This window comes from Molossus molossus, unplaced genomic scaffold, assembly GCF_014108415.1.
Source record: "Molossus molossus isolate mMolMol1 unplaced genomic scaffold, mMolMol1.p scaffold_m16_p_5, whole genome shotgun sequence".
In the NCBI taxonomy this organism is placed as follows: domain Eukaryota; kingdom Metazoa; phylum Chordata; class Mammalia; order Chiroptera; family Molossidae; genus Molossus; species Molossus molossus.
Window position 1 is genome coordinate 7,848,947 of NW_023425388.1, and position 15,004 is coordinate 7,863,950.

General features: G+C 50.6%; 1 protein-coding gene across 1 annotated transcript in view; it reads left to right on the forward strand.

Annotated features, from left to right (window-relative positions):
• The first annotated feature begins 10,564 nt into the window (after positions 1–10,564).
• The window catches only part of DSCAM (DS cell adhesion molecule), a 575,021-nt gene continuing 570,581 nt past the window's right edge, over positions 10,565–15,004 (forward strand). The window contains exon 1 of the mRNA XM_036242878.1: positions 10,565–11,097. Coding sequence (XP_036098771.1) covers positions 11,055–11,097 — 43 coding nt within the window. The 5' untranslated portion in view covers positions 10,565–11,054. The remainder of the gene's footprint in view (positions 11,098–15,004) is intronic.

Sequence of the window (15,004 nt, forward strand, 5' to 3'; positions counted from 1 at the left end):
GGAAGCTGGCCCTCTCTCCTCCAGCTTCTCCACCACAGGTCTGCACGGAGGCTCCCCGCCCCTTCTGTAACCACTGAGCCTCCCCCACGCCCCCCACTGGGCTCCGTGAGCACTTTCACCGGGTGAGCCCTGGAAACAGGCCTCTTCTGTCGCCTCCCCCCTCCCGAGGCGGACTCCTGGCCGGCCCACCCTCCGAGGGAGTGTGGGAAAGCGAACGTGATGTTCCTTCACCCAGGGGTTTGTCAGTGAGCAAAGGTCAGCCCTGGCCAGTGGCTGAGTTGGTTGGAGTGTCATTCCATACACCAAAGGGTTGCGGGTCCGATTCCTGGTCAGGGCACATAACCTAGGTTGTGGGTTTGATTCCCAGTCGGGGAGCATATTGGAGGCAACCAGTCGATGTTTCTCTCTCTCCCTCCCTCCCTTCCACTCTTTCTAAAAATCAGGGGGAAATATTCGTGGGTGAGGGGCTCGGGGAGGGTGTGGTGACAAGGACCGACAAGCAACAAGGGAGAGCAGTCCTCGAACCCACTCTTGTGGAGGAAAACGGGTTCCACCTAAAGTGGGGCTAGGTCTCAGCCAGGCAGGACGGAAAGATCAGGAGCGAGGAGCCAAGAAGACCGACACCTGTGGTCAGCACCTGGACGCGGTGTGTGCTCCCTCATGCTAGGACCTTAGAGATTCTTAACAATAGAAAGGATCAAACAACTCGAGAAAGTATAAAGTTGATATCTCACGACATAGACAACTACCATTAACATTTAAATTTGACATTTGTGTTTTATATAAGTGAGCTATATGGAGCATGCTGCTTTTCTAAATAAATCCCCCCTGTTTTCTTTCAGTTAATTTCTCCCTTTCACACCCTCTCCCCGCCTCAGCCCAGGCATTTTCCCATACTTACAAGACTGCTTACACACACGCACACCACACACACACACACACACACACAGGTTCTCTTCTTTCTTGTTTTACAAAAAAGAATATTTTATATACTCATCTTTATCTTGCTTTTCTCTTAATTAAATGTGGTGAAAATGTCCTCACATCACTGATTTTTTTTAACTGTAATATTCCATCATTTGCATGGATGTTTCAAAACGTATTCACCATTCCTCATTCACAGGCACTCAGAGAATTTTCTTCCTCTTCCTCTTTCTGTCTCTTCAGCAAATAAGGCTGCAGTGGGTAGAACTGTACAAGTAGCTTTAAGTACTAGTTGTTGTTATTGTTTTTACCTCGGTGGGCTAGATTCCCAAGAGTAGGATTGCTAAGTTGAAGGGTGAGTGTATATTTTTTTCCACTTTGTTTCTTTAAAAATACATATTGCCAGCATCTGTTACAAATAAAGCCACAGACACAGCACCTGGCCACCGGCAATGTCTCCAAGGGCCCTTTCTCCCTGCATCCCACCAACGTCGGAGTTCTTCCCACTTCTGTTCATTCCTTCTGATTTCATGGTGAGACGCAGCATCTAACGGTTGTTTAGATGTGTATTTTGTTGCCTATGAATTTGGTGGAGCGTCTTCTCAGGCTTACTGGCTGTGCTGTGAATTGTCGCATTCAAATCATGCGCCCATTTTTCTATGGACTCAATGGCCTTTGGGTCATCAGTTGGTAAGTGTCCAATCTCTGATGGACCTGAGGCCTTTATCTGTCCTGTCTGTGGTGCATGCACCCCAGGCCCAGCCCCACTTGTCTTCCACTTGGTTTGGCTGTATTTTGCGAAGGATGCCTGTAGCCAACTGTCTTCAGAAGTTCCCGGGGTCTCCGTGTTTACAAGTGTATCCCCGGCCCCTGGTTAGACATACTTTCTCCAGGATATTTGACTATCTGAACTGGTCGGCTTACATTTTTTAATCATTGAAATTTTTTTCTTGCTTAGTTTCTAGATTAAACATATTTTACATATGTCTGAGATGAGCCCTGGCCGGTTTGGCTCAGTGGTTGGAGCGTCGGCCTGTGGACCAGAGAGTGTCAGGTTCAGTTCCCGCTAGGGGCACGTACCACAAAAAAAAAAAAAAGAGAGAGATCAGAGTTCGATTTTTTCTTACCCCCATGTTGTCTGACTTCTCCAAAGCCATTAGAATTCAGTCCAGGCAAATCAGAGGAAAACCTCCCGATAACTGTCTCTTCTATCTCACCAGTGCTGCTCCGTCCTTTCTTCTGTGTCCTCGTGTTCCTGATGGGACCTGTCGCTCACACCTGCCCATTCCCGCCTGCTCCCCATTCTCCCTCAGCTGGAAAGACCTCACCCAGCAGTATGACCAAGGCAGCAGCGGAACAGAGCGACCGCACACGTGTCCTGGGCTCTGCTCTCTGCCCCGCCTGCTCTGGGTGGCTCCTGCTGTCACGCGTCTCATTGTCCCGACCACCCTGTGGCCTAGGTGGGGTGACTCGGGTGGTCTTTTGAGGCCAGAAACTAAGCCGTCACCCAGGGTCACAGCTCCGTGGTGCCCTGCCAGGGCCTGACCCCACAGTCTTCGACTTACACGGCTGCCTCGAACTCCTCACGTCTGTGGGGATTTTCTGTGGGCGCTAGTCTTTCCAGAGGGGCCAGTTTGCAACCCTTGGGTTTGGACCCAGGCAGACGTGCAGGGGGCTGGTGGAAACCGAGGGGCCCCCCTGGCAGATTCCTCCCTGCTCTCCCTTCTCCCTTTCTCCCAGCCCCCCTCCTCCACCGTCCTCCTTCCCTCTCTCCAATCCCAGTGGGCTGGCGTGACCAGCGCTCCCCACACAGGCTTATGTGTCCCTTTGAAGTGTTTGCTGTATCTGATACCAACCCCGCCTTGACCTTCTCTCCTAATTCAAATCCCTAGGCTCCGTCACTGTCTCCGTTTGAAAAATAACTTGTGAGAGTGCCCATCAGTAAGCGACCTGCCCTGTGGGAAGTAAAGAAATATTTATTTTGATGAAATGTTTGTGCAAGTTGGGTTATTTGACATGTAAGGAGGCTGTTTCCCCCTGCATCTGGGTGTCCTTTTCGTTATTCCAATTCTGTGTGTCTCCCAGGACGCGGATGGAGGAGCTGCTCTGATGGTTGGCCTTGCAGGAAGTCTGCCTTGAAAACCTGGTCTCTGTCTTTCGCCATTCGGCAGGTGCTCACTGAGCACGCGCTACAGGCTGAGCATCGCTGCAGGTGTGGGGAATGCAACAGTGAAGAGGAAGACAAAGCCCCGGTTTCCTAGAGGTGGATAAAACAATCAATGGACACACATGTTATAAATACGTATAGCGAACATAAAACCCAGAGGATAAATATTGACGGGGTAGAAATGCTCTTGGTGTGGGGGGTTGTCCGGAAAAGCGTCTGAAGCGAGGCGTTTGCACAGGGAGCGACGGCAGAGCCGGAGCCATGGACGCCGAGGGACAGTGTTTTGCGCAGAGGGGGGCACGTGCTGGTTGTGTTTGAGGAAAAGCAGGGCCGAGTGCCAGAGGAAACAGCCGATCTAGCGCGAAGACGGTGCGGTGGCGCTGCACCTGCCCACGTGAGGACTCGGGATTTCATGTGCGGAAGATCAGAAGGCAAAGGAGAGTTTGAATGGGATGCGGGTGATCGGCTATGTGAGTTAAAAGATGGTGCTGGCTGCCTGGAGCCTCGGGTGCGGGTGTCAGGGTGGGAGTGGAAGGGGCATGAGAAGCCTGTAGACACGACGGGGCTCCTTTCGTTGGTCAGTGGCTCCTCTGACCAGACGGGCATCCCCGATGAAACCCTGGGAGTCACCTTGGAGTCCGTCCTGATCATCAGCTCCTTTCTCTCTCTCACCCTTCCTGTCTCTCACCCTTGCTGTCTCTCACCCTTCCTGTCTCTCACTGTTTCCTGTCTCTCACTGTTTCCTGTCTCTCACTGTTTCCTGTCTCTCATTGCTTCCTGTCTCTCTCTCACTGCTTCCTTCCTGCCTCTGACCACTTCCTGCCTGTCTCTCTCACTTCCTCCCTATCTCTTGCCACTGTTCAGAGGAGACCAGTCCTTTGCAGATCTGAGAGTGTGGTCTTGCATCCAGGCCAGGCTCCGCCCCTAAGTGTCCGGGTGCAGCAGCGCGTGGCCCGGGCCTCGCAGGCCGAGGTCTCCTCGGCTGAGGAGCGGGGCACCGGCGGCAGCGCTGTCTCACACACAGGAATCCAGTTCAGTGCCCGCACAGCGCTGGCCCGGGCCTCGCGGGCCGAGGTCTCCTCGTCTGAGGAGCGGGGCACCAGCGGCAGCACTGTCTCACACACAGGAATCGAGTTCAGTGCCCGCACAGCGCGTGGCCCGGGCCTCGCGGGCCGAGGTCTCCTCGTCTGAGGAGCGGGGCACCGGCGGCAGCACTGTCTCACACACAAGAACCGAGTTCAGTGCCCGCACAGCGCTGGCCCGGGCCTCGCGGGCAGAGGTTTCCTCGGCTGAGGAGCGGGGCACCAGCGGCAGCACTGTCTCACACACAGGAATCAGTTCAGTGCCCGCACAGCGCTGTCCCGGGCCTCGCGGGCCGAGGTCTCCTCGGCTGAGGAGTGGGGCACCAGCGGCAGCACTGTCTCACACACAAGAACCGAGTTCAGTGCCCGCACAGCGCTGGCCCGGGCCTCGCGGGCCGAGGTCTCCTCGTCTGAAGAGCGGGGCACCAGCGGCAGCACTGTCTCACACACAGGAATCGAGTTCAGTGCCCGCACAGTGCGTGGCCCGGAACTGGACGCAGTGCTGGGCCAACATCAGCGATGAGCTGAGGAACTGCTGCATTGACATTGACAGCAACTGTCACCCCTCTGAGTAGTACGTCTAAGTTCTTATTATCTCACCTTTCAAATGTCTTCCAATAGTGTATGATACGAGTGTCTTCATCCAGCATCATGGCTTTCATCAAGTCTAAATCGTTTTCTGTCTGGACGCAGGTGAATTTTCTAATGGTCTTCCTGTGTCCTTCTCCAATCCCTCAGGCCATTCTTTATTGTGTCCTTATCCGGGAAGATTTTCAAAACATAAGTGATCCTGTCACTTCCTGCTTACCATACACCAGTGGTTTCCTCTTGCCTTCAGGATAAAGTCCAGATACCTCCTGATACGGGTCCTTCCAGGCTTGTCCCATTTTCTGCTGTGCCCTCCACCCCCACCAGCTAGCAGACTTAGATGTGCTACCTCCTGATTGTAGAGCTTATCTCATCAAATTAGTGCACCTATTATCTGAATTCCCAACTGGATTATGAGATTAGTAGGGGCTGTGTTTTAGTCTTCGTTTTATATACAATAAAGTGTGTAAAGTACGCTAATCTTAAGTGTACAGTTTGATGAGCTTTTGTGTGTGTGTGTCCTTGTGGCTTCCACCCAGATCCCAACAGAGAACATTTCAAGCAGCCCAGAGGCTCCTTAGTGCCCTTTCTGGTCCATACTTACTCATTTTCCAGTTCCCAGGAACTAGTATAGCAACTTGTAGGTAGCAGGTATGCTCCAAGTATTTGTGGAAGGTCTTCATCAGTTCACTGGAGGGAGAAATGGATGGGCCATTGCTGAGAGTCTCGACCATGGCTGCCCTTCTCCGTTCAGAGGTTTAATCGTGCCTGATGCCAATTTAATCACAGCACCAGGAGCCAGAATGAGGCTTTGTCAAGTAATAACTTTACTCCAAATGTTTCTACAGGTCCTGGTGTAGACATTTGTGACTTCATGCAATTGTTCTCTGGGTTGCCTTTCTCAAAGCCAGATCCCACATATCGTTTGATCATCTCAACAACCAGTTAAGAGAAGAAAAGCAGGTATAATTGATTAATTTCCAAGGGAAGAACCTGAGACTCCAAGACCAAGTCAGAACTTTTTCTGGACCTCTGGTGTGTATGTTGCAAGTGAGAGGTAGGGCAGAACCCTGGAGTCCTCATCCAAGTCCATGTTCCTTTCTTTCAGGAAATACTTCCCGTGCTTCTTGCCTTTTGATTCAAGGCATCTCAAATCCTGTTATGGGTTGAATTGTCTCCCCGAATGATATTGAAACCCTAACCCACAGGATCTCAGAATGTGACTGTACTTACAAGTAGGGTCATTGCAAGTTGCAGATGTAATTAGTTAACATGAGATCTTCCTAGATTGGGGTGAGTACCTCACTGAATATGACAGCTGTCCTTAGAAGAGGAGAGGAGACAGAGACAGAAGCACACAGGGAAAGGCCATGTGAAGGCTGGGGCCATGCTTCTACAAGTTTAGTAACGCTGAGGACTGCTGGGACCACCAGATGCTGGGAGAAGCACAGAAGGGTTGTCCTTCCACAGGTTGCAGAAGGATAGCCCTGCCAACACCTTGATTTGGGAATTCTGTCTTTCAGCACTGTGCGGCAGTACATTTCTATTGTTTTAAGTCATCTTGGTTGTGGTACTCATTTCGGCAGCCTGAGGACACTAACACTGTCAACTACTTATCTTCTGGGTTAGAATTAAGTACACGTGAGCTGTGCCATGGTGGCCACTGCTGACCTTTCCACCCAAAGTGCCTCCTCATGCATCCAATCTACATGCACCCCTCCCCACCTTTAGAACACAGCTCAAATGCCACCGCTCCAGAGATGCTCTCCTGATCCTCCAACAAAAAGCAGAGGAGTAATAGACAATGTAATTTTGATGCTGCTTTCTTATTTAGTGTTATTCAAGAGGACACAAAAAGTAGTCTCTTTGTCTTTATTGTTCGTCTATTAGAAGGGCTGGCAGTAGGCAGACGGGGCAGGGGAATAGAATTCTACACGAAAGACTTTCAGGTCAAAGGTTGATCTTCAGGAGGTCAGGTATTACATCAATTAGGAACACAAATGGAACTGCATTGTTGGAAGAGGTCATCAAGAGGATCAGACTGCAGGTTGACCCTGGAGCCCGAAGGGGAAATCAGAGGCTGCTCCCCCTACCCTCCCACCCCTTCTTCCAGTGCTAGGAGGTGCTTCAAGGATGAAACTTTGAGAGAGTAGGTGTTGCTGAGATCATCTAGACTCTATACATGACTGACCCTCAGTAAGGCCTCTACATAAACTCAAGATGCTGGTGGGTGGGTGTGGCCACCCAAGCCAAACCTCATTCCCTTGCTTAGGATAACAGCCACCTACCAATCTGAAGAGGCCTTTCAATTTCACCCGATAGCTCCCGAGGAGGTTTCAAACCAATGCACATTAAACCTCAACACGTTTGATGAAGCTGGCTTATCCTGACGTCTACTGGATCAGGGTAGACGCCCCTTGCCTTGAGTCCATTTTCGCTTCAACATCTTTACTGAACGTGAAGACTCCGCTCAGTTGCCGTTGCCTCGGAGAGACTTCTCCGAGGGTGAGTGCAAACACACTTTCTCTTGTAAATTTCCACAGCGCTTTATGAGTACCTATCTTGGAGCTTGGGTCACTGTCCACCGGCCTATGAAACATGCATTCCAGCCCTGGCCGATTTGGCTCAGCGGTTAGAGCTCTCCTGATCTAACTCATTGGCCCGCGGACCAATGAGTCTCAGGTTCAGTTCGGTCAAGGGCGCATACCTCAGTTGCGGTTCATCCCTGGCCCTGGTTGGGGTCATGCAGGAGGCTACCAGTCGATGTGTCTCACATCAATGTTTCTCTCTCTCTCTTTTTCCCTCCCACTCTGTCTGAAGATAAATGGAAAAATATCCTCAGGTGAGGATTAAAAAAAAAAGAGAAAGAAATATGCATTCCATTCCAGGGGTGTTTGCTGCGCGGGTCCCTGTGCCAGGCACTTGACAGGCTTTGGGGACAGTTTATTGAGCTTCAGATGCAGTGTCTGCACATGGAGTTGACAGTTTCGTGGGATGCGTTTTCATACTAAGCTATGTTCTAAAAATATTTATTTATTTATTTATTTATCTATTTATTATTTTATTATCTTCATCCGAGGACATTTTTCCATTTTTTGTTCAGATAGAATGGGGAGGGAAAGAGAGAGAGAGAGAAACATCGGCGTGAAAGGGATACATCGAGTGGCTGCCTCCCACATGACCCAACCAGGGCCAGGGACAAACTGCAGCCAAGGTACATGCCCTTAGCGGGAACCGAACCCGGGTCTCTCTGGACCGCAGGCTGATGCTCTAACCGCTGAGCCAAACCAGCCAGGGCCTAATAATATTTATGAATAGTTCGGTGCTCTATTAGGCTGCTTCTAGATAATTAACCAATTCAGTCTGTGGCAGTGCATTAGACAGACAACCACAGAGGGTTGAATTCATGGGGTGGGCCCAGTGCACGTACCCTGAGACCACTGCCTCGAGAGGCTTGCACTTGGGCGGGGTTAAAAGCTCTGTAGTGGCCATCTTGAAATCTGTATTAATTTGAAACATTATTTTATTCCTGCATTTATTGCTCCCAAACTATCCTGCCTCCCACCACCTACCGAGAGGGGCTCTTGGCTGACCACTCCCTCACTTCATGGTGCGCTGGGCCCTGGTCAGCCTCTGTCCCACCGTTCTGCAATCATTGCCACTCTCCAGCAGGGTGACAACTGGGTCATGATGGAAGAGAAGGCCTGGGTTCTGTTGGCCACCCTCAGTCTGCCTGGTAGGGGCCTGGAATACACGCAGGGACTGTGTATCGCGTGTGGGTGGTACCTTAGGGTGAGGTCTGGCAGCAACCGCCCCTGCCCTAGGGCACCCTTCTCATGGCATCCTGCACACGTGTCTCGAGCTGGTGAGGCCTCTCCACCTCTGATCCAGGTGCAGTGCCTCCAAGCTTGGAGACTGCAGACCCGTGGGGATCGTCCATCACGGGCACTGGGCAGTGGTCTTCGGGAAGGGAGGGGTGACTGCCGCTCCCCCACCCCAAGCCTGGCGGAGGCACAGCACACTGGACGGCAGAGAGCAGGAGCTGTGGTCACCGGCGCTGCCCTGACCGCATGCAGGCACCAGGGACTATCCTATGCCAGAGGAAGCATGACGTTAAATAGCAAATAAAAACCCCATGACAGGTGGGGAGCTACTGACGAAGAAAGGGATTACTTTTATTTTTTAGTACCTTTAATGGAGCTCTTTTCCTTTTTGATAAAGAAGCCCCTCATTTTCATTTTGTGCTGGACCCAAATTATGTACTGGGCCCTGCTCCCAACCTCAGTGATAAGCACAGCCATCGCTTATGACAGTGACAGTGCTAGGAATATGGCATCAGATCTTCGCAACCTTTATGAGTTAGGGACCTTGATGATATCTCTTCTGCGTATGAGGGTAAGGAGGCAAATACCGTGCACGAGGCCGGCGTCGGGTAAGTGGCCACGCTGTGCTCTGACTCAGGTTTGCCGGACCCCCGGGCTTGAGTGTTAACTAGGAAGGCCGGGTGGAGCCTCGTGAATGGCTGGTGTGCCGTTTAGAATTTGTGAATTGAACGCATGTGTGGGGAGCTGGGTGTAGGAACAGAAATCACCCCATCACCTGCCTTCCTGGACTGCATTTAGGAAAGACTGTGAGCTCCCCTCACATGCAAAGCCAGAGGACACCGGGGTGTGGGATAGAGCAGGGCTGGGCTGAGGTCCTGAGTGGGCAGCAGCACGTGACCACCTGCAGCTGCGGAGTGATGGCGAGCATGCAGCATCACCGGCTCAGCTGGCCCTTCCTTGTACACAGGGCCTGGCCATCTTGTGCCCAAGTCGGGTAAAGCACCATTTTGTTTCTGCCTCCCTGTTTGCTTTTCCTGTTATCTGTGAGCCATTCTAGGTTTGCATAATTCCCCTCTGTATCTGAAGGGGCACGTGGGGCCTAGACGGAGATACCCAGTGCCTAGAAAACCCACTCATTTCCCAGGAGACCGCCCTCCCCCACAAAGGCTCCTCCTCAGTCGTTTTGCCCTGCCTCTGGGCATTCTACTTTGGATACTAAATTGGGGTGCAATCCAGCCCTGTGGGTCATTATTTTGCAAAGTGAGGAAATATGGATGCATGCCCTTTTTAAAACCAGCACTTGAATATTATTATGACTTCAAGAACCTTACAGAATATTCAGGAAGTGATCATACTGGTTTTTTCACAGTAACGTGGGAGGGGGTCATATGTTTGGAATTACTCAAATTATCAGCAATTTTAATCAGGGTGTGTTTTTGTTTTTGGTTTTTGGTTTTGCACCATTCAGAGAGCAAAATTAGAATTGCCCACGTTTGTAGTTTACAATGTACTGGAGATAATTAAAAATCAGCCGGTGCAATCATAGAGATCTTCACAGTAGCAGCAAAGATTTGGAAGCATCCTCCCTCCAGGCAAATGAACTGGACTTTTATGACAGTAAACACGAAATCTGAATCCAGCTGCACATTTTATTAAAACTGCTAACATTTCATGGTCACCTCTGGTTAGTGAAACCTTCTGGAATAGTCACCCCTGGCCATATCTTATTTGCAACCGACAAGCAGATAACTAAAAATAATCGGCTGTTGAAATGATTATTTAAGCCTCTAAGAAATGCATCCTGATGACTGTGCGTGAGTGTGTGGTGGCTGCGCTCTCGCCGGTCCTGCCTCCAGTTCGCCTCCACTTCTCCGCGGCTGCTTTAAGACTGCAGAGCGCCCTGGCGGCCAGAGGAGGGGAGGGGTCCCCGCTCGCCTCCGCTCGGCTGCTCGCTCCCCGCCCGCCGCCCGCCGCCCGCCCGCGCGCCTCCCAGGCAGGGAAGGTGAGCAGGGATCACTGTGACTCGGGCCACAGGAGAGGAAAGATGCGCCTGCCCGCCCGCCTGCTGCCTGGATGCGGAGGCTGAGGGCCGGCGCACGGGAGGCCGCTTGCTGCGCAGTCGGGGCGCCGGGCGCCCGGGATGAGCTCACGCCCGCGTCGGCGGCTCTGTGCACCTGCCGACCTGCCGGCGGCCCCCTGAGCTGACGGCGCACCTGGGCTGCAGCCCGGCGGGCCCGCTCTGGCCGCAGCGTGGGGCGCGGCGCCCGGGAGCAGGTGTGCAGGAGCGGGGCGCGCGGCGAGCGCAGCCCTCGCCCCGGAGCCCGGCCGCGCCGCGTGCCCGGGCGGCTCCGCAGCGGCGGCGGCGGGCGGGCGGCGGCCCCCGGGCAGGTGGCGAGCGAGCGGAGCCGGGCGGAGCGCGGGGGGCGAGGCCGGCGCGTCGCTCGCGGGAGGCCGGGGAGCAGCAGGGGCATGTGGATACTGGCCCTCTCCTTGTTCCAGAGCTTCGCGAATGGTGAGCCTTGGGGTTTGTGATGAATTTCATTTCTTGTATGGACCGGAGTGCGGGGGACTGGATGCATGGGTGAAGTCTTTCCCGGTTTTCCCCACCTGTGCTTGCTTACATGATCATGCTTTTATTTTTTTTATTTTTTTATTTCTTTCGGGAGGAAAGAAGGCATTGAAGAGAGGCCAGGGGAAAATTGCTCTCTAATCATTTAGAGAAGCTTACCTAGCAAACTGACAGCTTGGAGCTAACTCCAGCTACCTCGTTCAGAATCCAGCGGGTCTGGGGAGAGGAGGAGAGACAGGGAGACGGGCACTTGGATACATTGCAACCTCAAAGGGACGTGACATTCCAAGTGCAGGCAGGTGGAGGGGTCAATGAAGAGCATTTGCCTTCGGATTCAAAGCTTGAGGAGCATTTAAAACAGGCGATGCGATGCTGTTCCAGTTGCTCCTCAGCAGCAGTGAGGGGGAAGCTCTGTCCTTCCACCCCAGCCCCCACCTTCGTGGTACTACACGGTCCTCACAGACATTTATGGAAAAATGTGCACTCATAAGCATTACATCATCTGAAATGTGGACCGATTTTTAAAAACACCTGTATAGTGGTGAAAATGAAATCAGTGAATATTGTGAATGGCCTGGCTTTCTCCACGTCCTGGGTATTTGCAAAGCGATTGCTCTGAGTCAGACCCAATTAGTAAGTGTGACTGCACCTTCGGCTGCCTGTCACCGCGTAAATATGAACTTACATGTATGAATGGCTTCCTCTTATTTGGGGACGAGAGGAAATTGTCATCATTTGGCATTGCCCGGGAGTAGCTACGGCGTCAATTCCTATTTCAGATTTTGGAACACAAATCTGCATAAAATGTATGACTTGCTGACAGTTAAAATTAAAGCATGAAGCAGAATCCCCTACCCAGGAAAGGGGGGACAGAGGGAGAGGGGAAGGGAGGGACGAAGGGAGAGGGGGAGAGAGAGAGGAGAAACCTTGCCCTTGTGAGAAAATACCAGAAGCCAAGGGGAGGCTAAGATTTTCCTGGAAGATACACAGGGCAGCTCTGTGTGTTGGCTGCACAGGGTACATTTTCTTTGCCTCTCTGGATAGTCCTTACAGAATCAACACGCCGACAGGCCCGAGGAAATGCATCCACTTTGTAAAATGAAAAAGAAAACATGACAGAAAAGGTAGAGCTGAAAGAAAGATCTCCCGAAATGCACATTAAAATGATACTTTGCTCTCTAATATAACCTAAAGCAAAGTGTTCCAAACTTTCATTTGGAGATTTCCTAGCAGGAAAGAATTGCAACAAGTTCTGACATGACACCCATCTTTCCCAGAGGGCACTACACCTCATCTGCAGCCTCGCGGGAATTTACCTTGGGGGATAGATCTGCTTGGGCTAATGTGGTGATGCATCAGGACGTTGGCCCTTGATGCTGCTCTGCTGAGGCGAACTCAGAGAAATCGCAGGCGTGCTCACATACATGTTCCGGTGCCACAGAGCCTTGGGGGCCTGCCTCACCCATCGGGCATTCATCTCGGGACTCCTAGGAAAGGCCTGGGTTCCAGGATGAAATACAATGTCCATCCCATTGGGAAGGGTGTTTCAGGATGATGAAAGAGCTTGTGAGCGTCAGTCAATCAGCTCCTATTCCCCCGTTTCCCGGTTATAAATGACAAAAATCGTGTGGAAGACTTTCTGATACAGTCTCTGATACAGAGAGATGCTATAAATATTTGAATCAGTTTTTATACTAAAAGAAACATACGAGAATGATATATTTTGAGGAAATTGTATAAAATCTCAAATATTTTACTAAATGGAAAATATATGCAAAGCATACATGTATGTGCAGAATACCAAGTTCTGTGAGCGTGATCTTCATATGCCTTTTTCAAGACATTTAGAGTGGATTGGTAATCATCTTGATTGGTACTGTAATGAGCACAGGCAGATTTCATGATATAAGATATAGATCGTACATGCAAATGCATATTTTACATTGCTGTGTAACATGTTCTGATCCTTTCTACCAGAAGGCTATGGGACTCTCTTACATAAAAATGGCCCTCTCTTTATATGCTCAAGCATGGGGGGGGGGGGGGCGACTATAGAGCATTGAGCTCTTTCATTTTGAGGGAAACTAGCTTTAAAGAGTTTTTCTATGAATGGTGCTCAATGCTCAATGCGTAGTGTGCAAAGGACCACAACATACATAGTCACATCAGGAATAAAATGAGTAGAGTTTGCATGCTGCCTGCTCATAGGACCACATGTCAGAAATGTGAAATTAAATGATGCCTACCTATCTGAATGAGACTTGGAAAAAAGATGGAGAAATTTTTGTTTTTCAGTAACTCATATTTTGCTCTATCTTAATTTTGAAAAATCCCTGAATTGTACGTGATTAAAGATCCATGAATTCGAATACCTAAACTGATCACTGCTAGGCCACAAATATCAAAAGGTCTGATATGATTAAAAAATATCTATTTGTAAAAGGTCATGTAGTTTGACGTGTGGGGTGCTAGCAAAATAAGATTATTTCAACAGTAGACAGCGACGTTTTCCTACAGATGGAATAGGGGTGTCCATGTGTTTCTTAATCAAAGCGTAGTTGCTGGTCAGGCTGCAGATAGGGTCTGGGTAAAAATGAGGAGTCAGAGAGCAGTGCATCATGGGTTAAAGCCTTTAATGAATTACCTCACCTGTTCAGGTGCAGTCATCACGCTTAAAGCAGTCAACTTGTTCTGCAATGTTCCAGAAATACTCAGGGGAGACCTTCGGTTACAGTTCAAGGAAACGGGTGCATGTATGTGTGACCCACATGCACACACGTCCCTCCACGTTTCCTCAGGACCGGCAGGCTGCCTTGTGTCTTATCACCGTATCTCTTGGTGTTAACCCTGGCGAGCACATTCTAGATTAACTCCGTGCTAAAAGCATAGGTGGGCCTCCGGGTAAGCCGACTAGTGAATAATAAGAAACTGATCATATATGATGCATTTTCGTCAGTACCCTTACATCTCTGTTCCACACACACACATGTGTCTCTGACGTCGCCTTTCTGAGCCGTGGGATCTGGGGCGCTGCTGCGTTGCTGTTTTCAGGGAGCCTGTGGACACTGGGGAGGGTGCGGTGGTGGGAGAGAGAGGGTGGTTGTCAAAGTGGGTGTCCGGAGTCTTTCCGGCATCACTAGTTCATCTTGGCAGGGAATGACGTGCCACAAACTGTGTGTCTTATTTAAATCCAGAAGCAGACCTCTGTGAGTACAAATGCACTATCAGGGCTTCCGAGATGATTTTTCTTTAATTCATGTAAATATATGTCAGTAAATGGTATCAGGTGAATAATTTCAGGGCCTCCTTCTCTCCGCCCCCTCCCCTGTTTTAATAAGCACATTCAGATTCTACCCCAGAGTTTCAGGGTTCATCTAAAATTTCTAGGTCTCTATAGCTGTATGCTCCTACAAAATGCCCTCTGTAGGAAAACAAAATGCCACGCAGACCTTTAATAAATGCCATCCAATCCTTCCCCACTCCTGGACTCTCTCCTGGACGCCCCTGTGGTGTGACCACAGTTCATAGCTGCCTCAGGGCATCCGTGACTCCCTGGGCAGAACCGGCAGAATACAGCAGGCTGGTATGGAAAATAATTGTTGACAAAGAAAATGCTAATCTAAATCCCTAATTCCTGGACCTCCATGTAGCTGTCAAAGTGTTTTATCGTCGCTGTGTCAGGGATGAGGTACAGCGAGTGTTTCCCAAAGGGACTCAGTGCGGGGTGCGTGGAAGCCACGTGGGGGGGGGGAGACGGGAAAGGTCATTTTAGAAAGAGAGACCTATGAACACTGCAGAGGGCTGGAAATGTATATTTAGAAAACAAGAGGAAGGATTTCGCAGTGGGTGC